This window comes from Akebia trifoliata, chromosome 11, assembly GCF_017979445.1.
Source record: "Akebia trifoliata isolate Shusen 1 chromosome 11, ASM1797944v1, whole genome shotgun sequence".
Lineage (NCBI taxonomy): Eukaryota > Viridiplantae > Streptophyta > Magnoliopsida > Ranunculales > Lardizabalaceae > Akebia > Akebia trifoliata.
In genome coordinates, this window is record NC_141385.1 from 49713803 (window position 1) to 49740141 (window position 26339).

Genomic DNA, 26339 nt, shown 5'->3' on the forward strand with positions numbered 1-26339 from the left:
GAATTCTCGTATCAACCATCTAAAGTTGGTGAGATGACCAAAATCATTAAGGGGTCAACCTCATGGATTTATACTAGAAATTACATATTTCGAGTTGAGGAGAGGATTGTACATACTCTAAGGATTAGTTGGGTGTTATGAAAGGATCGGGTAGCCTTGTTCATAAAAAAAAAACATCTCACGTCTACTAAAAACACTCTACTTTATAAACTTTTAAAAATGAAACTTCACAAATCCAATTCTCATCAATGAGGGCCATTACATTTGTTTAACGTCATACTTAAGTTGGCTGATTAATTAGATACTTAGGGTTGGAATATATATTTACATACCCTGTGTCACCTCAGCATCAGTGATTTATATATCACCACATGGCCACATTTAATACCACTCAAACAAATACATTTGTTTACACTACTTTAGAAGTTTCTACGGAGCATCTTGGACGAGTGGACAACTTACACCACGTGATTGGACCTTAGAAAAGTCCCCTCTGCCAACCCCCATTGTTGGAGAAAATTTTGGTCCCCTTAAACATAACTCATTTTGATACACTAATGCTTAGTTTAGCCGCGTGGCATACTTTTTTTTTTTTTTTTTTTCATGATCCATGTCCACCGTTTGAGTTGTGTTGGACTTTTCTAGCCTCAGACGATGGTCGATGCTCTCTCTCCATCAAACTTACAGTTTTTTTTTCTAGGGATAAGTATTTCTTGGGAATCCCTGGCATCTCAACAGTCAGTTTGATAGAGAGGCTCATTGCTGGGTTGACTTGAGGGAGCTGTGGCACTGTGTGGTGCATCAAAATTACTGACCAGGTGATAATGGCATTTCCGTAATTAATATGAAAAAAGGAGGGTAATTTCATTGCTCGTTACCTTTAAATTGCATCCGCCGTGATAGATTCTCTGACAACAATTATTAGGTCTTTGTTTCCTTAATTTCTGTAGGTGAAGTCTCTCTCTCTAGTTTCTACTTAAAAAATACATTTAAAAATAAAAAAAATAAAAAAGCAAGAAAAAAAAGGGAAAGTGGGAGAATATCTGATGGTTTCGATTGCAGTTTTGGTTGTTTTTATAGTGATGATATGGGCCTGGAAAATGTTGAATTGGATATGGTGGAGGCCCATGAAGTTGGAGAAAGAACTGAGGCAGCAAGGTATCATAGGTCGTCCCTACAGGTTGCTCTTTGGGAACCAGAAAGAGAACTTAAAAGTGACGAAGGAAGCACGATCCAAACCCATTAGTCTTTCCCACAATATTGTTCAACGTGTCATCCCCTTCAATCATCAAATTATCAGAGATTATGGTATGTTTTTCGGTTAATTTCTATTGTTGGATTTTAATATATTATTATTTTTATTATTTGCTTTATTATCTATTTTTCATTAACCCAAATTATATTTTAGAGAGATTATTTTGCCACACCCACTATTTATAATGGGTCCCGTTCAACAACAAACATTTTGGCAAAACATTTTTTAAAACATGGGTTAGAGGTTTTGGAATAGGCTGATTTTTGGTGAGAATGATCTCTACGGTGAGATCACCCTCACTAAAAATCAGCCCATTCCAAAACTTCTAACCCTAGTTTACAAGTTGAAAAATCGTGGACCATCCATTTGTTGTAAATCATTTTTTATGGGATTAGAAGTTTTGGAATGGGCTGATTTTTGGTGATGATGATCTCTTCACTGTAGAGGTCATCCTCACCAAAAATTAGCCCATTTCAAAACCTTTAACCCATGTTTTGAAAAATGTTTTGCCAAAATGTTTGTTGCTGAACATTTCCCTTTTATAATAACACAACTAGCAAGATATTTGGGTTGTAGACAACCATTTATTTATGTGTGGTAAATTTGTGTATCCCGAGGGAAAAATTTATGATTCTTAGACATCTATGTCGGTGAGTTTTTAACTATTCTGTCGGATATAATTAGAAAACTAGCACTTTTTATTTATTGCTTTTATTATAGTACCTCCTATTGCCCACCCTATCCAAAGTCAAGTTTACTATTATTAATCATCATAGGTTAGTTGAGATGGCAAGGACGATTGGATTTGCTTTTCAAGTCACACCTTTGAATTTTTATATGACGCTTAACTTATAACTGATGAACATGTGCTAGGGTGGTGGTTGGAGTGTGTGGCCCACCAAAGAAGAAAACAAAAAAAGAAAAGTCTACAATCATTAAAAGTGATTTGACATCTATTAGAGAATTAATTATGTATTAGTTTATTAAGTTGTGTCGAGATACATTTGATCATTTTAGTGTTGTAGTTATAGTGGTTATGTAACTGCCTATAACTCATTATCTATTTAATAAGACTAAAGTAATCAGGGGATTCATCAGGGGATTTCAGTTTGATCAAAACTTAACAATTTCTACTTTCACTAACCATTCATGATTTTAGGACCTTGAAACATGCCTAAAATCATACATAATATATGAGACGTAATGAATGCACGCAGTCTTTGGTAAGCGGCTGACATGGCAAGGGCACAGAATCATAGATTGTTTCATCGGGATACACAGGGAAAAGATGTGTGATTTTGTCACATCAGCGGCTTACAAAGACAAGACCGTGTGCATTCATCATACCTTTAAGAAAATTTACTTGGAGATGTTTTAAGGTAAGGTTTGTTTTGGTTGAGAAAAGCAACTTGGCCAACCATATATAATATCAAAATCAATCTTTCAACAACTGAAGTAGAAGATCTTTGATTTTACATTTAATCAACATATAAGAATTGAATTTGTTATTGAATACAGGTAAAATGTCTGTTATTTGGTATGGAACAACTCCTAGGGTAAACATAATGGACCCAGATCTCATAAGGGATATTCTGTCTAACAAGTTGGACCATTTCGGCAAGCTCAAATCGAACCCACTCGTATTGTTGCTAGCAGATGGGCTTGTAAATCATGACGGTGAAAAATGGGTAAAACATAGAAGGATTATCAATCCAGCATTCCATCAAGAGAAGTTAAAGGTTTATCAATCTCTACCAGGATCTTCTACTCAAATTTTTAAATGCACGTACCATCCATAAAAGTTTATAATATTTTACCATTAAATCAGATTATATATTTTTAACTTATGTCATATAATTGTATCTTTCAATCGTAACATGAAGCTGACATTTCGTGTGTGTCGATGCTTGTTTTAGCGGATGTTACCTTTATTTGATACTAGTTGCAATGAGGTTGTCAACGAATGGAAAAACAAAGTTGAGTCGTCGGAGGGGTCGTATGAATTAGATGTGTGGCCTGAACTTCAGAACTTGACTGGAGATGTCATATCTCGTACCGCATTTGGTAGTAGTTATGAAGAAGGGAGACGAATATTCCAACTCCAAAGTGAACAGTCCAAGCTTGTTATGAAGGTTTTCCAATCTATATACATCCCAGGAATGAGGTATTGTGTTAACTACAAGTCGTTTTTTTCCAAAGTTTTATAGGTTTTTAATTCCTATATGTTAAGTTTCATCTGCTCTTATAATTATTGGCCCTTTTAACTTCGCCAATGTTGATTACATTTAGATTTCTTCCCACAAAGAGAAATAATAGAATGAAGGAAATCAGTAAAGAAGTGCGAGCTCTGCTAAGGGATATGATCAACAAGAGAGAAATAGCTATTAAAATTGGAAAGGCTAGTAACGATGACTTATTAGGATTGCTAATGGAGTCTAATATTAAAGAGATTCAAGAACATGGAAAGTCTAAGAAGGTCGGAATCAGCATTGAAGAGATTATAGAGGAGTGCAAGCTATTCTACTTTGCAGGGCAAGAGACGACTTCAGCTTTGCTTGTATGGACAATGGTTGTGTTGAGTATGAATCCAGATTGGCAAGCGCGTGGAAGGGAAGAGGTCTTGGAAGTCTTCGGGCAAAGGAAACCACACTTTGATGGATTAAACCAACTAAAAATTGTGAGTTTTGTTATGTTATCCTTCACATTGTGATAGTTTTAGGTACGTAGATACAATGAGTCCTCATTAATTCCTAAAACCTTCTTCATTGCAGGTAACCATGATTTTTTATGAGGTTCTTAGATTATATCCACCATTGGAATCACTTGTACGTCGTACTTACAAGAAGATGAAATTAGGAGAAATATCTCTACCACCGGGAGTGGAGATTGGATTGTCAGCACTCCTTGTTCATCATGATCATGAACTTTGGGGTGAAGATGCGAATGAATTCAATCCAGAGAGATTCGCTGAAGGAGTTTCAAAGGCGACAAAAAATCAATTCTCATTCTTCCCATTTGGTTGGGGGCCAAGGATATGCATTGGGCAGAACTTCGCAATGATAGAAGCAAAAATTGCTCTAACCATGATACTTCAAAATTTCTCATTTGAGCTCTCGCCCACCTATGTCCATGCTCCTTACACTGTTATAACTCTCCAACCTCAATATGGTGCTCCAATCATCTTACATAAACTCTAAAATCCTCTTCACAATCACAAGTACCTATCATGATTGTTCTAGTTTTCATCAAAGTTGTCGCTAAATCCATTATTATCTATTGAACTGCTTGGTACTTTTATATTCAAGGTTTGTATATGGTTTATGCAGTTTATGAATCCTTTTAGCTTGTACATTAAGTTGAATTTGATATATATAGTTTGAGCACTTCCATGCTTATACTAGCATGCAATCTACTTGAGGTCGTAGTTGTTTATATTTATGTATGAGTTGTGCTGGGGTGACACATGATTTACTGTGATTCTCACAATTCTGACGTGGACATGCATATGTAACCATAGATGATTTTTACTCGTATCGCAAGGAAACACATCAATGGTTATGTGCACATCCCACGTCAGGCTTGTGAGAATCGCAGCAAATTCTTTTTGTCATTTCAGCATTTTCCTTTATGTATACATACCTATTTTTATTCTATTTATTGAACTAAAACCATATCAAATTCAAACTTGTCATTCATGAACGTTTACTTCTCGTCTTTTTTACACCATTAATGTTTTAGTGAAATTGAATTAAACTTGCATTGTTAAGCAGTCGAAGTTTTTTATTTCATATGGTAGGTAAGCTGGTCTTGAGCCCACATTCTCCAAGTTGGATTGCAATATCTGATTTATGGTGGTCTTAATACTCAAATCCTTGGCTTTGTTTAACCATTTTGCCTTCCTTGCCTAGACAACCCATCAATGGGAAGGAAGCCAATCTTTTGGCCGAAGCTGAGTAGTTGTCACGGTATGTGAATCCTTTGAGTGCCTACAGTCAATGGGCACTCGTTGATCTCCCCTCCCCTTCAAAGTCGTTTGTCCCTATGTACTAAGCGTCGTATTGGAGTACCATTAAAATTGACATTGATTCTCATATTGCTGGCGTGGAGGTGCACACATAGCCATAGATGCTTTTCACTTGCATCTTGATGATTTTCATCTATGGTTCCATACATACATCCATGTCGGACATGTGAGAATCAATGTCACTTTTTATGTTACTTCAGCATTTTCCATGTACTAAAGGTCTATGCTAGTAGTAGACAACTTCTCAAACTCTACCGACTTTTGGGTTTTGTACAAGAAATAAAAATCTAAATAGAGAAATCATGATCATCGTCGGACTATATTTGGATATATTGATAAAGCCCCAATTCAAGCCCCAATTCGACCTTTGTTTATTTTCAAAATAATAAATAAAGAAATCCTATTAGTGGCCCATAGATCTACAACACAATATCTTAAGGAAGGAACCACAAGGCCCACTGAAGGATCTACACCATGCAATTCTCAGGGTTAGAACTTCATAACCAAATAGACACCTAATCCAACCTCAGCTTATCAATTAGGACTGTTCAATTTGTTTAAAATCATACTTATAAGTTGTCTCATTAATTAGATGCTTAGGGTTGGAACATTTGAGTCAACTTCATTGATATTTATGGTGGACATGTCATATGGACACCTAAGGTCAACTGAAAAAAACTAAAAAAAAACATTTGATTCCACAAGTTGGACGGAAGCTAGTGCCCACGATTTTTGGATAAAACTTTGCTCACCTTATAAATAAACTCATTTTGATGCACTAATGCTTAATGTTTTGCCACGTGGGATACCACTTGTGTTCTCTGTTGATGCTCTCTATCAAACGGGCTGTAGAGATAAAAGGAAAAACACATATTTCCTAAAAATCAGAATTGTCTTTGTTACAGTTTTTCTAGGGATACGGATTTTTTGGGAATCCCTAGCATGTAATCAGTCTGTCGGATCCCTGGGTTGACTTGAGGTAGTGCTGTCAATGGATTGGATCGAGGTCAATTTTGTACCAATGCAACAAGGATTGGATCTGATCCTTATCAAATCAGGTTTTTTTTAATTGAATATCAACATTAAACTCCAAATCCGATCCATTAACAATCAAATGGGGCCAAATCCAATTATATGTATAAGGGTCAGGTTCAAAGGACATATGAGGAAACATATGTAAAAACAATGTAACATTAATAAATTTTCAACATAAGGGTAAGAAGTTTTGGATTAAATTGATTTTTTGTGAGGATGATCTCTATGATGGGAAGATCATCCGAAAAAAAATCAGTCCAATTTGATACTTCTAACCCCATTAAAAGTGATTTAGAATGTGGACCGTCGATTTTTTTCTAATTTTTGTCAATAATTTATAAATCACTTTTAATGGATTTAGAAGTTTTTGATTGAGCTGACTTTTTGTGAGGATGATCTTCTCATCATAGTGACCATCCCCGTAAAAAATCATTTCAATTCAAAACCTCTAACCCATATTTTGAAAAACCATTCTTTTTTCATATGTTTTTACATATGACCTGCATAAAATCTAAGTAGATTTTACATATCGCAATAAATATATAACATAATTTATATACTTTCTAACATAGGAAAGGTATTTTATTGGATCGGGTCCTTATTGGAATCCAAACATCAATCCAGGCATGAAGTTATCAGATGGGAACGGATCGGATTTCGGGACAGAACCGATCTATTGACAGCTTCGGAAGAGAATTGTGATGTATCAAAATTGCCATTCAGGTGATAATGGCATTTCCGTAATTAAAAAGCAAAAGGAGGGTGGTTCAATTGGCTGGGCTTATCTACTCTGTCACTCTCTTACCGAGTCTGCGTTTCTTAGTAGGCGTTTGGATAGGACTCCTTGGCTACTTCTGACTCTTGCGGGGAGTTAGAAGTCGTTTGGATGCGTTTGTATGAACTACTCCCTCGAAGAGTTACTCCGCGCAAGAGCAAGAAATTACTCTTTATGAAGAAGTCAAGAAAACCTATTTCTCAAAATTCTTCTTGCGGGGAGTCAAAATCTAACGGTTCGTTTTACCAAAATACCCCTAACTTTATTAATTTTCTATGAAAATATTTCTAATTCATTTGCCTTTAAATCAAACAAAAGAAACATTTATTAATATTAAATTATTTTTTTTTAATTTTGAGTATAATGGATTTAAACACATTATATTATATTAATATTTAAAATATTATATTATATTATATTAATATTTATAGTTAAAATGTCAAAAATAATATAGTTTGAAGGCATATTATCACACTAAAAGATAGTCTGTCAATTTTTTTTTTAATTTTGAGTATAATGGATTTAAACACATTATATTAATATTTAATATTTAAAATATTATATATATTATATTATATTAATATTTAATATTTAAAATATTATATTATATTTATAGTTAAAATGTAAAAAACAATATAGTTTGAAGGCATATTATGACACTAAAAGACAGTTTGTCAATTTTTTTTTTAAATTTTGAGTATAATGGATTTAAACACATTATATTAATATTTAATATTTAAAATATTATATTATATATAATAATATTTATTATATTATATTATATTAATATTTATAGTTAAAATGTAAAAAACAATATAGTTTGAAGGCATATTATGACACTAAAAGACAGTTTGTCAATTTTTTTTTTAAATATTATGTCATATTATGTCAAAAACAGTCAGTCAATTTTTTTAAAAAATTTTAAGTATAATGGATTTAAACATATTATATTATATTAATATTTAAAATATTATATATATTATATTAATATTTATAGTTAAAATGTCAAAAACAGTATAGTTTGAAGGCATATTATGACACTAAAAGATAAAAAACAGTAACTGGTATAATATAAGGGTATTCTGGTCTTTTTTCTAGAAGTCATGAGAAGTCAGTATGGTTCCCAAACAGACTTCCAGCACAAAAGTACTTCTGCCAGTACTTCATAGAGTTGATTGCCAAACGCCATTTCTGCACAGAATTACTTTTCCAGCTCCTCCATAGAGTACTTCAGCTTCTGTTCTTTGGAAGAGTAGTTCTGCTCCTGGTATCCAAACAGGCCTTTACTTTCTATAAGTGAAGTCCTTCTCCTTGAAATAAAAACAAAAGAACGAAAGAGGAAGAATAACAAAAAAGAGGAAAAATGGGAGAATATCTGATGATTTCGATTACAGTTTTGGTTGTTTTAATGGTAATTATATGGGCCTGGAAAATGTTGAATTGGATATGGTGGAGGCCCATGGAGTTGGAGAGAGAACTGAGGCAGCAAGGCATCAGAGGTCCTCCGTACAAGTTGTTCTACGGAAATATGAAAGAGAACATAAGTATGATGAAGGAAGCACTATCCAAACCCATTAATCTTTCCCACAATATCGTTCCACGTGTCAACCCCTACCTTCAACAAATTGTCACAAATTATGGTATATTTTTAGGCTATTTATTTTATTTTATTTTATATACTTGCACTTCAATTTATTATATTTATTACTTCATTAATAAATAAATTGATTATTTACTTTAGGAGCTATTTTTTGCTTAACCTAAATCATATTTTAGATGGATTATTTTGCCACATAACACACGAAGCACAGTGAGTGTCAATGTTAAATTTACATTTTACATACTAAATCTTGGTTTTACTTATTTTGAAATCCTTGAACTCTAACATCGCTCTCCATAATTCTAGTTTTGTACTGATTCTCTAATCATCAATTGATAATATATCTTCCACAATAACATATACTAATGAAAATGATCTTACATATGAATATTTATTTCATCTATAACTAGAGCAACGAAATACAGATTCAAAGTCGATCCCTTATGCATGTAGGAACTGGTTCTTCACTTGTCCATTTTCCCTCACACTAGTCATAGCTCCGCAACATGTGGGCATCCCTTTTTTCTTATTTCCACCAAAATAACTCTCTAGGTACTTTTGTCGTTTGTTTTTATCTAAGTCAACAAAAATTATATAAAGGTTTCTTCCTCTTCTATCCATATTTGTTTACCATTTGTCGAAGTAAAATGATTGATCTACCTGGCATAAAACCCAATTGGTTCTCTAATATATTTGGTTTTTTTTCTTTAATAGTTGTTCAATTATTCTTTCACATAGTTTCTTAGTCGCTCATGAGGTTAATACTCCAATAGTTGGCACTACTCTACATGTTTCAGCAACTAAACAAGAAGATCTTTGATTCTCTACATTATCACATATGAGAAATTGAGAATTGATTTTTTATTTATTGAATACAGGTAAAATATTTGTTGTTTGGTACGGACCAACTCCTAGGGTGCACATACTGGACCCAGATATGATAAGGGATATTATGTCTAACAAGTTCGGCCACTTTGCGAAGATCAAACCAAACCCACTCATATTGTTGTTAGCAAATGGACTTGTAAACCATGATGGGGAACAATGGGTAAAACACAGAAGGATTATCAATTCAGCCTTCCATCTAGAGAAGTTGAAGGTTTCTCTCTTCCATGATCTTCTACTCTTTAACTCTTTAGATGTAACATCCATAAAAGTTTATTAATATCTTACCATTGAATCAAATCTACATTTTTCCTAACTAGATGACCATTTTCACTTATGACATATAATTATATATCTTTCAATGCTAGCATGAAGTTGACATTTCTATGTTATTTTCGTTTGTCGGTGTTTGTCATAGCGGATGTTACCTGCATTTGATACTAGTTGCAGTGAGGTTGTTAACAGATGGAAGAAGTTGGTTGAGTCGGAGGGGTCGTATGAATTGGATGTGTGGCCTGAACTCCAGAACTTAACTGGTGATGTCATTTCTCGAACTGCGTTTGGTAGTAGTTACGAAGAAGGGAGACGAATATTCCAACTCCAAAATGAACAGGCCGAGCTTGTTATGCAGGTTATGCAATCCGTATACATCCCCGGAATGAGGTATGATTAAGTCTTTTGTATTGTGGTAACTAAAAGTCTCTTATTTTAGATTTCTAAAGTCGTTTCATATTTATTCTTGGCCTCTAACTTCACCAATGTCGATCACATTCAGCTTTCTTCCCACAAAGAGAAATAATAGAATGAAGGAAATCAGTAGAGAAGTGCGAACTCTGCTAAGGGATATGATCAACAAGAGAGAGATGGCTATAAAAATTGGAGATGCCAGTAACGATGACTTATTAGGATTGCTAATGGAATCTAATATTAAAGAGATTCAAGAACATGGAAAGTCTAAGAACATCGGAATCAGCATTGAAGAGATTATAGAGGAGTGCAAGCTAATGTACTTTGCAGGGCAAGAGACGACATCGGTTTTACTTGTATGGACAATGGTTGCATTGAGTATGAATCCAGAATGGCAAGTGCGTGCAAGGGAAGAGGTCTTGGATGTCTTCGGGCAAAGGAAACCACACTTTGATGGATTAAACCAACTTAAAATTGTGAGTATTGTTCTGTAATCCTTTGCACTATATTTGCTCAGTGTAGATAGAAAGTCCTCACGAATTCCTAAACCCACCTTCACTGCAGGTAACCATGATTTTTTATGAGGTTCTTAGATTATATCCACCAGTGGTACTATTAACACGCCGTACTTACAAGAAGATGAAATTAGGAGAAATGTCTCTACCATCAGGAGTGCAGATTGGATTGTCACCACTCTTTGTTCATCGTGATCGTGAACTTTGGGGTGAAGATGCAGACGAATTCAATCCAGAGAGATTCTCTGAAGGAGTTTCAAAGGCGACAAAAAATCAAGTCTCGTTCTTCCCATTTGGTTGGGGGCCAAGGATATGCGTTGGGCAAAACTTTGCAATGATAGAAGCAAAGATTGCCCTAACCATGATACTACAAAATTTCTCATTCGAGCTCTCTCCCACCTATGTTCATGCTCCTTACACTATTTTAACTCTTCAACCCCAATATGGTGCTCCAATCATCTTACATAAACTCTAAAATCCTCTTCACAATCTCCAGTACTTATCATGATCGTTGTGGTCTTTATCATAGTTTTTGTTATATACAATATTATAAGAATTATCAAGTCATATCTATCATACTGCTTGGTACTTTGATATTCAAGGTTGGTAAATAGTGTATGTAGTTTATGAAACCTTTTTAGCTTGTAAATTAAGTTGTATCTGATATCTAGTCTGAATCCTTTGGTCTGTTAATCATGGAAGTTCTGGTTATCAACTTTATGTTAGTTTATTGCCTATTGGAACTTCTATTCCAACATATGATTTATTGCCTAAAGTATCAATCGAGTCCTTGGTTTTGTTTAATCGTCTTTGTTTTGCACTGCATGAGCACTTTTATTCCTTGTCTAGACTTCTATCAATGGGAAGGAAGCCGATTTTTGGTTCGAAGATGAGTAGTTGTCATGGGGTGCCATGGCCTATGTGTGACATCCATAACTTTTGTCACTTAGAGTTAGGTGTAAGCTCGTCCCGGAGCTACCTGGGAACACCCATGTAACAGTATGTAAATCTCAATATGAAACCATGTCAACCCCGTACCAGGACATATCTGTTAGCTTAGAGGCACATGTCAGCTCTGTGCAGAGGCATATTTGTTAGCTTAGTGACATTTCTGTAATAAGGGAGTATGACCGGTCTCCACTTTTGATGTTTCCTTCTGGAAACCTAGAAAAAGAATAGTAGCATCCTTGTAGGAAGGGTGTCTAGTGCTTCCCAATCCTCGGCCTACACCCATGTTGACTGAAACCCTCGAGCCAAGCTGCGTGGAAGTCCCGCGTGTCATAGAATCACCTATTGCTAATAACACATCTATTTGCTTTTATAACATATTATCCCGTGTAATCAATATTATATTAACAAAGTTGCCTCCGGACTTTGCCTCGTGTTGCCTCATTTACTTGTTTGCTAGCTACGTTTATGATGTACAATCATTTTTACAGACTTGCAAATGGATTGACACCATTTGCACCACATAACCTCGCTTGAAAAAAACATAGCCGTGACACCATGGCATGTGAATCCTTCGAGAGTCCAAACATTTATTTGATCGAACTGATTGCTATGTACATTCATTGAACTGGGAACTCTCCATATTATAATTTCAATGTAAGGAATTTCATTTTATGGTTGAAAACAGTAATAAAAAAAAAAGTATAATTTGTATTCATAGACACGTTCGCATCATTAATACCCCAAATTTGTCAAAACCCCAAAATTGCACCATCTTCATTCTAATTGGCAGATGATCTGGAATAGGACTGCCCAATCAGTAAATGCCTCTCTTGGAGAGCCATGGAAAATTCTGCACATTTTGCTTTTATTTTCAAACAAGTATCAGATACTCAATATCCCAAACTTAGAATTCATAAGCCAATGAATGGTAAAATGTGGCTTGAATCGGGGGGTTGTGATACTTTTTGAGTTTTGTTCATTTGTTGGCAAATGAAATTTGTTTGAACTCTTTCCTATGAATCGTCCTAAACTGACTTCCTTGGATACTGCATTCAACACTGTGCTGACGTGGAGAGAGAATAAAATAAGAAAATATCAAATGATTGCCAATTTGAAATAGTACAAGAAATGGGAAAACAAAGATCCAGAAGGAAGCCTTTCTCCCCTTTTTTCGTTTATGGGTTTTGTGTTTGCTAGGTAATCAAGGAAACGCCAAGTCAACAGTTAAATATGAAAGCCCACTCACTGAAAAGCTGCAACTGCTGATCTCTATTAAAATTTAACTGAGAGAAATCAAAAGAGTATAGTTCCCACAACTTCTTTGCTTTTCCATTGATTATACTGCACCACCACTCCCGGCCTTGCAAACGTAAAACAATGAAATCTTCATGCCAATTTCTCCCATTTGTAGCCTCTAGTATCTTTCGGACCTGGGTTATGAACATAAACAAGAGAAAATCTGCTAAAAATTAATTATCGTAAGGGGGCACAGATTAACATCTCAACACATATGTCAAGGGCCAAGCTTTCTATTAGCTTCTTCATAACATGGGAGACCAGATGTCCCATATATCCAATTGCAGCTATGCTGCATGGATTTTTCAAATCATGTGACATACAATTTCAAGACATATTTTGACCTCCAGGAAAAGGGAAATTTTGGGAAGATTTTCAATAAAATGTGGAAAATATGCATTTTTGAGGGAAATGCTGGAAATATTAAACGATAGAACAAGCATGAAAACACATTCTTAAGCCATCAAACTACAATAAACAATATAAAGAATGAGCAAGTGATATTCACTGTAGATTCCCTCAAAAGAAACCATGTTGGCAACAAGATTGCTAGAATCCGAATGACCATTTAAAAACACCAAAATAAAAGACGTAAGTGAATCCAGATAACAAATAAATAACATGAAGTACTGTGGAATGTACCTTGAAAGTGAATTATGGCTACATTCCTTTATCCAATGACCCAAAACCATCAGGAGGCCATATCTAGGGACACGAGAGCAAGATCAGTAGAAGTTTAATGCATAAAACTTAATTCATGAGCTTAAGAAAGCTTAGCTACAGAATTTGTTATCATGCAAGCAACCAGTAACTATGAAAATGGTAAAAACGAAAACTTCTAGTTGATTGTCCATAATAGCATCTAATGACTTGTTTCTCCGTACAATGACTTAAAACACTTCGGTAAAATTCTAAAGTGAAACAGAGCAAATAACTGACATCATACAGCTGTCCAATTCTGGTTCTTTTTTCCCCTGTTTTGACAAGTTTGAAGAGAAAACATCAAGAACTTTCAGCTGGGTTGGACTTCAAACCAGTTAAAGATAGTTTTGCTTTGGCATTACTCTCAGAAGTCACCATGGTTTATTTATTGTCGCCGAAGGGAAGCTCCCGTTTAGTTCCCTTGAAAGAATCAAAAGAGAATAGCTTGAAGCCCAACCCCATGGCTCGGTGGAGTCATTATTTCTGCTTGACGAATCATTTTATTACAACAAAGAGAAAAAAAATTGACCAATCCGTCACCTCCAGCTATATCGATAGCAAATGATGCATCTCGAGTTCAATTATTTGTCCACTTCTTCAATGCACCATGAATCAAAACTGTATTGATTGAGCAGTTGCAACCATCTGTCAGTTCTCAATCCTCCAAATGGTGCAATTGCCACAACTGATCTTTAAAGGTACAGTATTTAGTATAGCATCAGAAATTAGGTAGTTCCTCTCTTATTTATGTAAGGTTATAGTTAATTTGCAGATGCTGATGAACTAACCGTGATCCAGATAACCATGTTATGGACCGTACCAGATCTTAGAGGGGTCTTAATTCATAAGCATAGGCACATATGCTCCATGTGTCTAATTCATAGAATTGGGGGTGGGGAAGGAAAAGGAAAAACGCTGAACCCAACCAAATCCACCAAGGGGGCCAAAAACAAGAACTGATTGAAAAGAAAAGAAAAAAAAAAGTATAAATATAACCAATAACCCATCTCTTCTTTGATCTCCAACTCCACTTTCACTTCATCATCACAAGCCCATCTCAACTATTAATCTAAATCTATGCTTTTCTCTTCTGGGTATTTTTTTTTTTAAGACAATCACAAAGAGCAGGGGGAAAATGAGTGCATTTGAGGTGCAATAGCTCCAATAGAAGATAAAATAATAGGCAAGTCAACCTAGATGGTTTGGCCATGTGTAATGAAGACATATTAACACTACCAGTGAGAAGGCTTTAGTGCAATGTTTTTTTTTTTGGATCGGTAAGGCTGTAATGCAAGTTGAAGGCTCTAAAAAGTGAGAGAAAAGTGACATGATATTAATTGAGGTAGTGAGCAAAAATATGAAGGCACAAACGTTGAAAGAGTATAGAGCTCTAGATATATAGTTGAACAACAAAATATGATCCATGTTGCTGACCCCAGTATTCAGGATAAGGCATAGATGACAGTGATAATTGAACAAACAAAAAGGATTTGCCTACTAGTTCCACCTATTCCATACTAGAGACTAGTCCAGAAGATAATGTAAACAAGAAAAGAAACTCACCCTACAAAATGCTTTGCCTTGAAGAAGACCATACGGAACAGGCCCAAAATGTCGTGAATCATTAGAAGCATAAATATTATCCCCTTGAACCCAAACATGCCCCTTTGGCACCTATCCATCCAAAAAAATCAATATTAATAAGATGCAAAAGATATAAAGCTAGATAAGGTGATATATTGTTAAATCGGACAACCAATAGACAAATAACAGCTAGAAACAGGATATTTGAATAAATTAAGATTTGATCGAAAAAAGTGTTCTAACATGTGATTAATGGAATCTATTACATAAGAAAAGTTCCTATATTATTTACCAAACCCATAACTCAGAACTCATCAGTAGTTTATTACTCTCTCATTTCTAATTTTTTTTTTAATGGGTAAGCGGGAGTGCAGAACTTGAACCCACGAACTCAAAAGTTGCTTTGCAATGTGTCAAACCAACCGAGCTATGGGTCTAAGCCTCCAATTTTTACTTATTAATAAACTTTTTCTTCTTCACAAATTTTCTTCTTTGATGACTTAGTAGTTATTCCACTGCATAAAACCTCGCACATTGAGATGATTTTAACCTAGATTTTTATTCTAGAAGCATTCCCAAAGAGGTTCACATGTTTAAACCCACATATGTTCTGAATTTTTTTTTCTAATTTAGTGGCACACCACAGTCAGAAGCCTTCATCGTGACAAAGCTGAGACTTAGAATTAGATGAATAGATATCTTTATCTTTTTGACTCATTATTCGAGTCGACAAACTAAACCTGGAGAGCAAGGACACTATCCTCAGCCAATGCAGATGGTTGTCAATTTGGTTCGAATTGACCAAGTCAGTCCCACATTGGTAAGAAAAACTCACCATTCCAGTGAAGAGTACCAGAAAACCTTTCCCCTTCTCTTCAACTAGGAATTAACAACAAAACTAAATATTCAGAAAACATTAAAAATAAATAAATAAAACTCATATATCATCCAATAAAAATAGGAAAAATATAAAATGTATATGAGCAATAAGAAAAAAAAAAATCAATGAAACAATGGAAAGAGATATTCTTATTTTACAAATTAAAGAATTAACAACAAAGCATAATAATCAAAAAACATCATATAAAAAAAATTGAGAAAAAAATCTAATAAAAATTGGAAAAATGTAAAACTTACAAAAACAATAAAACCCAAAACCATTTCAGCCAATATTAAAATAAAATAAAATAAAAAAAACTCGTTTTTAAGGGAGAAAACATGAAGTAAATGGAAAAAAAACAAAAACTAAAAGTGAATTTCTTTAGCCTTACAACAACAGTCTTGCAGCTGTCTGAGCTGTTGGGGTCGATTAGGAATGTGACCCGATCACCTTCCATACCCGTAACACGCTTCGTAATGGTCTTTCTAGGGTTTTCAGGTGACCTTACGAGAACGATGTCTCCATGCCCTACCAGCCCTAACCGGGTTGATATCCGCTCCATTAAAACTATGTCGCCCGTCAGATTAATGGTAGGGAGCATACTAGGACCGTACACCTGAATCACCAAATCATATTTCTTCATTTTTATCCACACACACAGAGAAAGAGAGAGAGATGGACTTACGACAGCAGGGTTGCAGATGTAGGTGTTGGTGACGTGGAGGACGCAAAAGAACTTAGCTATTATCATTGTTCGATCCCATGCGTCCTTCCCTATCGTCTTCCATGGAATTTGCAGGATTCTTGTTCCCATCTCTCTCTCTCTCTCTCTCAGTCGGTCGAGACGACTCAAAACTCGTTTGACGCAGCTTGACGAATCATTTATGAAATACACTGAGTTGGATTTCGTCTCATTGTCTCTCTACACCCTTCATGTTATAGTGAATGTTTGAGATATCCCTGGATTTTGAAACAATGATAGGCCCCCTAATACTTCGGTCTAATTTAAGATACTAACTACAAAATTTCCTAAATATCCTCAACTTCAACCAACGGCCAAATTCCTATTTTCCTATAAATAGGGCTGGCAATGTATCGATTTGGTACCGAATCATTATCAATCCAAAATCTTTACCTTATGAACTGAATCTGATTGGATCCATGAATTGTAAAATCAAAATCGATCCAATCCAATACCAACCACTTAAGCCCTTCATCCTATTGTTCTATCAAAAAAAATCTATCATATTTTCCTTTCTAAAAGTCATATCTTATTATGAAGATTTGAAGGAGATAATATCTTGTTCTCCTTTTTTATGATGGGCTCCAAATTGTAAACCTAACTAGTAGGGGCGAGACAATTGACCTCTTAAAACATCATATCTCGTCCAAATACCCCGATACATTCAATACCCCTCAAACCAAATCACACATACCAGATAAGTAGGGATAAATTTTTGTGGATGGCCAATGAGAGGGGCTCGAACTCAAGAAGTCAAGATCTCTCCCCCTTTTTGGAGGGATGCATAGGCCACTACTCCCAAGCCTCGTTGGTTCAAGGAGATCAGTATCTTACAATTGAAGACGAGTGTAAGCAAATTTTATAAAGTGAAAAAAAAAAAAAAAATTAATAATAGTTTGATTAGTGATACGTCAAAAATTGTCAAATCTAATAGCTAGAGATCACCAATCAACATGGTTGTGGTGTATACAAAAGATCTTCTTATAGATTAAGTGGGCCCAACAAGTATCGTACATGATTGGAGAGCACTTACTTCTTTCTGTACTGAGGAAGACAAGAAATTCACACCTTTAATGATGTGTCAATCTCTGCCTGCTTTGCATAATTTTGCATGCTAGGAGTTCACATCAAGCTTTGAAAGCAAGACTTAACAAAGTCTGATTCATGCTTGTTCTAAAAGGAAAATTTACCCATAATCCTTCAATGCAACCTCATCCCCTTGAACTTGATGAAAATAAATTTCTCTGGTTTTTTCAAATACCTGAGCTGCATGAAAAATGTGAGAAGTGTGCCCATGAGGATGTGGTCATGCCCATAGATTAACAACTGTTATCATTTAGCGTGAATAACTTGTCTTTTAGCTCTGATTTTGCATCTTTAAAGACTTAAATCCCTTTTGGGCCAACTTTTTCTTTATCTTTTATTGTTTTTAATTACCTTTGTGATTTCTTTTGTCTTAGTTTTGATTTCCAGTAATTTGGTTGATCACTTGATCTCTCTGATGGACCCTTGGTGGTGGAAATGGAACTTATCTTTTCCGATACATATTTGAATTTCATTAAACAGGTTATATGTGGGTTGGGTTTGGGTATAAATTTTTGACACAATTATTAAATGGGTCGGGTTTGGGTTTGGTAAATTTTCATAATACCTAAACCTCAACATGACACGAAACACGATCCAACCCATTGCCACCTCTACTTACAGTTTAGAAGCATAGGTTATATTCCTTTTTTTTTTTTTTTTAGTTTCTGAGAAAACTCCATCTCTATAAAAGAAAAAAAAAAAATGAATATTGAAGAAGAAAAGTGCTAGATGGATAGATCAGAAGTATTGAAGGCAATCCAAAATTCATAAAACAATGAACTGAAATCATAATGTAAATGATACATTAAACTTATTTTCAATTGAGCCCATCTGTTATAAGGCTGTAATTTAATAGATTACATTAAAATACTACCATCACAATTCAACAATTTTACGTGTGTGTGTGTGTGTGTGTGTGTGTAACATACAGCCAATGGTTCCGTTCTTGCAGAGTACGACGCCAACGCTCGAGTCTTGAACATTTAATGGCAGAGGGGCTGGAATTATAAACTTCTCATGATAGGAGAAGTGTCGAGTATAAGGCATACCTTGCACTTCATTAGTGTTTCATTGTTTCCATCTAATCAATTCGCTTGAGGTTATACCTCACCATCCCCTCGAGTGAAGATCTGAACTCACTTACAGGAAGGCATTGAAGGCTTTGAATCGCCAAATCGGCTTTCTCTTTAGCTAAATCTTCAGCTCTCTCGATTCCCCCACCTTTCTTAACCAATTCAATAGCCTCATCTAAGGAACCTGGCTCACAAAACTCCGAGTCAATGATCTCCCTCAGTTTTGGCTCTTTCTCCAAAGCAAAAATGATTGGAGCGGTCAGGTTTCCCTGTGCGAGATCACTTCCAGCTGGCTTCCCTAGCTGTTCTGCTGATTGAGTGAAATCCAAAATGTCGTCGACAACTTGGAATGATAAACCGAGATTCTTTCCATATTCAAACATTTGTTCACATATGCTGATATCAACTCCACTAAAAATAGCTGCACCTTTAATGCTTGCTGCAATTAAGGAGGCGGTTTTGTAGTAACTCTTGATCAGATATTCTTCTAGTGTGACATCACAGTCGAAGAGACTTGACGCTTGCTTTATTTCACCACTCGCAAAATCTTTGATGACCTGCACATAATGCCCAAGAACACTAAGGAGGATCGAAAATACAGTAAAACTTTTACTATATGTATATCCGCTTTGCATTGATGAAAGGGTAAGACCTACAGAAACTGAATCTTAATTATCTAAAAAGAAAAGAGGATTGAAACTACAATTGATGTAAAGGGTAGTTTGTTATAAAGAAATGCCACATAGTTTGCCATACATACCTGGCTGATGAGCTTTATGACTTCGATGTTTTCAAGATTTGCAAGGTGCCATGATGACTGTGCAAACATGAAGTCTCCTGCAAGTACTGCCACACGTGTACCATACAGTTGGTGAATGGTTTCCTTCCCTGAAAAATAAATTGAAGTTAAATTTCTTTTTCTTTTTTTTTGATAAGTAAACTGAATTGTATTAAAAAGAGAGAAACAGAACAGTTGAGATAACCAGCCAACATACAAGAATTAGGTAAAAACTACAATAGCAACAAAATTAATTAGAACATAAGAACTCCCACACGAACTCATCAAAGAACACCCCTTCTTATTAACTTGGCAATTCCATGTAATGAAGCAAGGCTCTTCATTCTCCCCCTTTTTAACCAACACCATCAACCGCTTTTGATCAAAGGAAAAAAAAAAGAATTGATGAATAGAACTAGTGGGGATCAGAAAGATACATGGATGACTTGACAATGGTCGAATATTATTTAGGGTAAATTACACTTTGACCCCCTGTAGTTTGGCATAATTCCATTTTGACCCCCTAACATTTTGGTAAGTACACTTACCTCCCTTATAGTTATCTAAGGGATTTATTTACCGACCTTCTGTCAAATTTCCGTAAACTTAACAGTTAAATTCCTTTTATAAAGATCATTTTGCCTTTTTAAAATGTCATTCTTTTTTATAAACAAAAACATGTGAAAAAATGAGTTCAATGAATGCTTAAATGGGGGAATTTTAATTATTGTTTTAAAATTTATTTTTTCTAATATAAAATAAGAGGGTAAAAGTGTAAAATAACATCTAAATTTTAGCTCCGTCAGTGAAGGGGGGGGGGGGGTAAGTGCAATTATCAAAATGTTAGGGGGTCAAAATGGAATTATACCAAACTATCCTATTATTTATTTATGAGAGAGTTCTGCACTATGCAAAGAAAGAAAATAAAAACATCAAAGAGTGGGTTTGTAGTGTTTCAAGGAAGACAGCTACTTTATTGGCTTTTTTGGGGATATAAAGGAGATATTTTCTTTGGTGCAACCTTTTGCTATATTTTGGGAAATTGAAAGGAACTGCGAAAGAGTATATTATAAGGCAAGTTTCACAAAACACCAGAACTTTGTAATGCCAAGCATCTATTTGATGGATTGATTGATGATCAAGAAGGAATTTCATGACATGAAGGAGGACTTCATACGTAAATGGGGGGATTTGATTAATAATATTATCCCTCCCATTAAAATGGGGATTGTTCTGCTTTTATTTGGTTGTATCACTTCAGAAAACTTCTTCCCTTTTCTAGTTTTCAATCTAACAAATTTCGGCAACTTATCAAAACTAAACAAAATAAAAAAAATAAAAAAAGTATATTCTTTTCTTCCAATACTTTTGCTCCTCACATTGTTAGGATTTTTTTTTTCCAAATTATCGCTTATAGTTTATTCTTTCCATTGTGTTGTTGCATATTAAACCATCATATTTGTTTTCAAAATCTATATAATAGCTTTCTTAAGTTCGTAAAGCTTGTGCCTGTTGAAATAGATAAAGGAATCCAACTCTTAAACTACGTGGAATCCCATCACATACCAAATCACACATTGCACTTGGAAATATATAAGTGAAACACCAAGGAAGAGTAGCTTATATTAAGGACAAGTTATGATGAGGAGAATAACTAACTTCAAGAAATAAGTAACTGAAGGGAAAAAATAAATTCATCAAATCTTTAATTGCGTGAACCAAGCAAAACTGAATTGGATGAACAATACAGAGGTGAAACTTCTTAATGCAGAAAACTGGAGCCTCTAGGAAACCTCTCTAAAAGTATATATACTCATATGTGATGACATGTAAACAAAAACTAAACCTGATTGATAAAGTATGTAACATTTACATTCACAAATTTAAGACTGTTGGACTTGAAAGTAGTTTGAGAGAAGATTTCTACAACAACGATTAAGTCTCAAACTCAAATGATGACAAATCAACAGACAGACATGAACCTTTCTGTCATAGTGATGTGAATTGTGGACTTATCCTGATATTTTTCACGAGTTTAGCTTACCTACCTATCCAAAAGAAAAAATAAATAAATAATGGCCCACTAATTATGTCTAAGATCTGAATATAACCAGAAAAACGACTTCCTTCAATACTACATTCACAGTCGAATGAAAGAGTTTGAAGCTGCAATGAAGCAGAGACGCTAGGAATCAAAACTTCACGTGGTTCTAAATGATCTAACTACAAAAGCATATTAGTTGACAAACTTCTATAAACAAATAAATATTGAGAAAAATGTTAATATAATATACTTCAGGTGATATTGATCATAATCCTAGTCACATTCCATATAAAAGCAACATAATAATCTACCTATCTTTTGTAAGATGGCCTCAAAATGGAATTAATAATTTGTTAGGACAGCATTTATAGAGAGATTCTACTAGGGACTTTGTGCAAAGATGTAAAGGCCTACCTCTTCGGGTGCTGCTGTCGTCTAATACATCATCATGTATTAAGCTTGCAGTATGGATCATCTCAATGACCTCTGCTAAACGCCGATGTTGTGGTGTAAGTTCCCTGAATAGAATGGTACATAAATCAACTCTCGAACTTGTTTAACAGTGTACACTGTGTATCTCTTGGGGGGAAGATCAAAACTTCAGAAAACTTACTTCAAACCTGCTACCTCTGCCGTGGCTCTTGACACTAGGAATACTAAAGCTGGCCTCATTCTCTTTCCGCCGGCACCAAATATCTGTTCTGCTGCAGATACTAAAACTGGGTTTTCTGCACCAACAATCTAACATAACACCATTATCAGATACAAAATGTAATATGTGAAAGAAGAACTAAAGAATGAAGCTACGATAAATAAAATTTGCAGTTAAAAGAGTATCCAAATGGGTTTCTCTCTGGGGGCTGGTCTATATATTATATGCAAATAGATCCAATGAGCTGAATATCTGAATAAGAGCATAACATATATAAGGATCTCTTACCGAAATAAAAAAAAATAAAAAATAAAAAGAAGCAGATGAGAGCCCAAATTACTCAACCAACAGAAGCAACAACATAAACAAAGAGTCAATCCTCTTAAGCGATTAGTTAACAGCAGTTTCGTCCAGATATTGAACACCTACCACATGTTCCTTTAGTTATTCTACAAAAGCTCTAGTTACTCTTCTTTTTGGGTGGGAAAGGAAAATACTTGGGCTTAAGGCAACATGCACCACAGAAAAGGCAAAAGGAATTTCACTTAGGGTCATCATGCCTTCATTCAAGTGGAAGGCAAACATTGAGAAAAGTATAATTTCTAAGCAATAAAAAGCAAAACCAAAAAAGAGCATTAGCGTCAACCCAGTTTAAGGGGAGAAAACCCAGAACTCCGGAAGTGATAAACTACGGTCCTTGTGACATAGAACCAATGGTTCAAATTTTGTGCCATTTTAGAATATGTTTCAACGGAACATTCTGATTTCCACCAAGACCGGAACGAAAGATTTACTCCGATATGGTCATTGATGACTTAACATGTGTTGTAATGATTATTTTATCATTTCCTATAGTTTCAATGAGTATCTCCTCAATATTTCCCTCATTTCCACGAAAACTGTATTAATTTCCACATTGATCGAAATATCTCCATTTCCAAACTGACCGAAATAGACAGTGAATGAAAAATGTATACCTTTGTCTTATATTTCGATTTACTTATCGTTGATTATTTTTAGTTATCTAAGTTTTTTCGTTTCTAGTCATTTGCCAACCTTGTACTAGATCATTTTTCATTCCTTTAACGACCTTCTAAACATCCTCATTCCATTACCGTGTTTTCTTATGTGTTGGAATTTTTCACATACATTTCCCAAGAATATCTTTTGCTACTCTTTTAATGCATTTAGCTGCTTCATCCCAACCATTCTGGTATCTGTCTACAAATTCCATATTCCACCTTTATCAATTTTATTTATAACAGAGAAAACTATCGATTCAGTATTCCATCCCCGAAGTCCCACATTTTGGCTATAAATTACATTTGAAAACGTCCATAAATAAAACAGCCTTTGGCAAAGTCTCTATCACCATTCACTCGGAATATGAGCCCAGGAACCTCTTTCTAAAAAGTACTAAGAAGGTCCAAACACAGATCCAACAGAAAGTACAATCCAATCAATGGTCTAAACTCTACTTTAATGCTCAATTAATCAGAATCCCAAAAGTTCAGTTTATGGCATCTAATCAGAGATTTTGTGGCATTTTGTAGTTGCAGCATTTGTATACAATAGAACTACGAATATCACACCTATAAAGTGCAAGGCTTTGCGTGAAGGCTTCAAGCTTGCCATCAAGTTGGGAATGCATTGTGTATGGATAGTAGACCCACAATTCAATATCAATTACATTTGGGGTAGTGCAAGCTCAACATAGAAGACGGTGAACCTAATCGCTGATTCTCAAAGGTCTCTAAGGGTCTCAAACACGCAATGGCAGCAAACAAATTGATTGTGTGTGTCGGTGGATGGGTGAGAGGAGAGGAGCAAACCATGAAGTAGTCTCATTAATCAGCCACATCATCAACACATTATGAAATTTAAGAGATGTCACCAGCAGATAAATTTCAATTAAGCAGCAGGGAATAAGGAATCACCAAAGAACAAAAACAGAAATCAACCATTACAAAGCTTGAATTGCTAAAGTTTGAAGTACTCACTGACTGGAGATTTTTGTTGAGTGTTTGGAGGTCACTAGCAACCACCTCCAATAAAGATGATACCGAAATGGGGCTACTAGACTTCAACTTCAAGTCTAATGTCGTTGCCGGATCTTGAGCGGCCACTGAGCACAAGTGATTCATACACATAAAGAAAGTAAATTATCATTATTGGAATTGAAAGTAAAGGAAAAAAAATCAAAGTAAGCTCTTCTTAAGTAAAGAAGATAGAATACCATTATTGATTGTCTCAGGGGTGGTCTGTGCGGGAACTGCTCTACACCGAGCAACCTTGCCAACCAACTTAGGGGCCCCAGAGCCCCTAGTTGAACCCTTATAAACCCACTTTGCATAGTTCCTGACTGAATCACATCTATTGGAATAGCACCCACAAGCAACCAAATCCAAGCGCGTTCGGCCAAAATCGATGTTCCGGCATGTCAAGGAAATCATTCTCAACAATACCCAGAATCCACAAATGAACAGAAATTGAATTACTTGCACCAAATTACACTACCACTCCTAGCTTCAATCAAGACCCCTACTAAAAAAAAGATAATTCTGTGAAAAATTAAATACCCAACAAGAAAAGAATCATGGGAAGCAAAAGATATAGATCCAAAACAAGATATGGGTATCTTAGATACCTTAAAAAATAGAACTTTTACAGATAAAATTTATAATGGGTCGAACTGGAAAATCTTCTAAAGCCTCAAATATAACAGGATATCTGTGTGTGAGAACTACCAATCACTAATCAAAGACCCCTTCTTAAAAAAAAAAAAAAAACGCTAATTTCTGCGAAAAACCAACCACCCAACAAGAAAAGAATCAATGAAAGAAAGATATATGCGTCCAGAACAAGATATGGGTATCAGAGATACATAAAAATAAATTTTAAAAAATGAACTTTTACATCAAAAAATTATAATGGGTCGAACTGAAATCTCTTCTAAAAACTGAAATAATATAGGATATAGGTGTGAGAAAGATAGAGAGGGAAACAAACAGTGGAGTGTTAAAGAAAGTACCAATTATAGTTGGGGAGAGTTACTGAATGGGTCCTGGACGTCCAGAAGCACTGATGTAACTTCTCGTTAACATTTGGGAGGAGAAGAAAAAAGGGTGAGAGAGGTGGGTAATGGGTAGCCGTTGAAGGTTGAGGATTGGTTGTCTGGATGAAAAAGAGACACAGAGAGTGAGAAGAAGCAACGAAAGAGGTCCAATCTATCCATTAGATTTTAAGGGGGAATGGGTGGTCAAATAAGAGCCATGTATATCTCTCACTCCCAAGACTCCAAAAGTCAAAGAGTCAAGACTGTAATTGAATCTGAAAGAAAAACCCAGTTGGATACTCAAGCGTCACGCGTACAGTGACCATCCAAGGCTCAAGAGTCTCCATTAGACAGCAGTACCAAGTACTAGTCTACTACCTCCCTCACAGGATCAGTGGTCCGCAATGGAAAAAAAGAGGCAAAAGTTACTTTTCATCCTTTTATCTTTTTGAAAAATTTAGAGATACCCCTCCAATGTCTATTGAATTTTTGAGATACCCCTGTTTTTAACATTGGTCCTCTACCAGGGACAAACAGAAAATGATCTAAAATTACCCTCCTCTTCTTCAACCTATATCCAAAACCCTAACTTTTTTTGCACTGGTGACTCTTTAATTGAAATGCAGAAAAATAATTAAACTTGGTAAATTCATACCTAACTCAATTATGGTACTAAAATGGTTAAAGTTCATAGAATTCGTCATTCTTTTGATTTTACAT

General features: G+C 35.1%; 4 protein-coding genes across 7 annotated transcripts; 2 read left to right on the top strand and 2 right to left on the bottom strand.

The window, feature by feature from the left end:
- The first annotated feature begins 932 nt into the window (after positions 1 to 932).
- On the top strand, positions 933 to 4667 carry LOC147392409 (cytochrome P450 CYP72A616-like). The gene is made up of 5 exons (XM_086417226.1): positions 933 to 1308; positions 2774 to 2994; positions 3172 to 3419; positions 3545 to 3932; positions 4027 to 4667. The coding sequence occupies exons 1-5, from the start codon at positions 1047 to 1049 to the stop codon at positions 4450 to 4452; spliced, it is 1545 nt and encodes a 514-aa protein (XP_086273352.1). The 5' UTR covers positions 933 to 1046; the 3' UTR covers positions 4453 to 4667.
- Positions 4668 to 8408: 3741 nt separating this feature from the next.
- On the top strand, positions 8409 to 11533 carry LOC147392410 (cytochrome P450 CYP72A616-like). The gene is made up of 5 exons (XM_086460181.1): positions 8409 to 8729; positions 9568 to 9788; positions 9993 to 10237; positions 10350 to 10737; positions 10826 to 11533. Exons 1-5 carry the CDS (start codon positions 8453 to 8455, stop codon positions 11249 to 11251), a joined length of 1557 nt encoding a protein of 518 aa, XP_086316307.1. The 5' UTR covers positions 8409 to 8452; the 3' UTR covers positions 11252 to 11533.
- A 1279-nt stretch (positions 11534 to 12812) lies between these two features.
- Positions 12813 to 17273, bottom strand: LOC147392411 (Peptidase S24/S26A/S26B/S26C family protein). 2 transcript variants are annotated; one of them, XM_086459740.1, is made up of 5 exons: positions 16875 to 17273; positions 16581 to 16805; positions 15289 to 15399; positions 13666 to 13728; positions 12813 to 13186 (listed from the first exon to the last, which is right to left on the bottom strand). In XM_086459740.1, the coding sequence occupies exons 1-4, from the start codon at positions 17001 to 17003 to the stop codon at positions 13684 to 13686; spliced, it is 510 nt and encodes a 169-aa protein (XP_086315866.1). In that variant the 5' UTR covers positions 17004 to 17273; the 3' UTR covers positions 12813 to 13186; positions 13666 to 13683. The 2 variants fall into 2 exon arrangements, with proteins under 2 accessions (XP_086315866.1, XP_086315865.1); XM_086459739.1 differs by having other exon boundaries at positions 12813 to 13157; positions 16875 to 17251.
- Positions 17274 to 18764: 1491 nt separating this feature from the next.
- Positions 18765 to 25818, bottom strand: LOC147392412 (solanesyl diphosphate synthase 1, chloroplastic-like). 3 transcript variants are annotated; one of them, XM_086458513.1, is made up of 7 exons: positions 25596 to 25818; positions 24801 to 25105; positions 24565 to 24689; positions 22526 to 22653; positions 22327 to 22430; positions 19851 to 19978; positions 18765 to 19647 (listed from the first exon to the last, which is right to left on the bottom strand). In XM_086458513.1, the coding sequence occupies exons 2-7, from the start codon at positions 25015 to 25017 to the stop codon at positions 19099 to 19101; spliced, it is 1251 nt and encodes a 416-aa protein (XP_086314639.1). In that variant the 5' UTR covers positions 25018 to 25105; positions 25596 to 25818; the 3' UTR covers positions 18765 to 19098. The 3 variants fall into 3 exon arrangements, with proteins under 3 accessions (XP_086314639.1, XP_086314638.1, XP_086314640.1); XM_086458512.1 differs by having other exon boundaries at positions 24801 to 25108; XM_086458514.1 differs by lacking the exon at positions 25596 to 25818 and having other exon boundaries at positions 24801 to 25569.
- Positions 25819 to 26339: the final 521 nt, after the last annotated feature.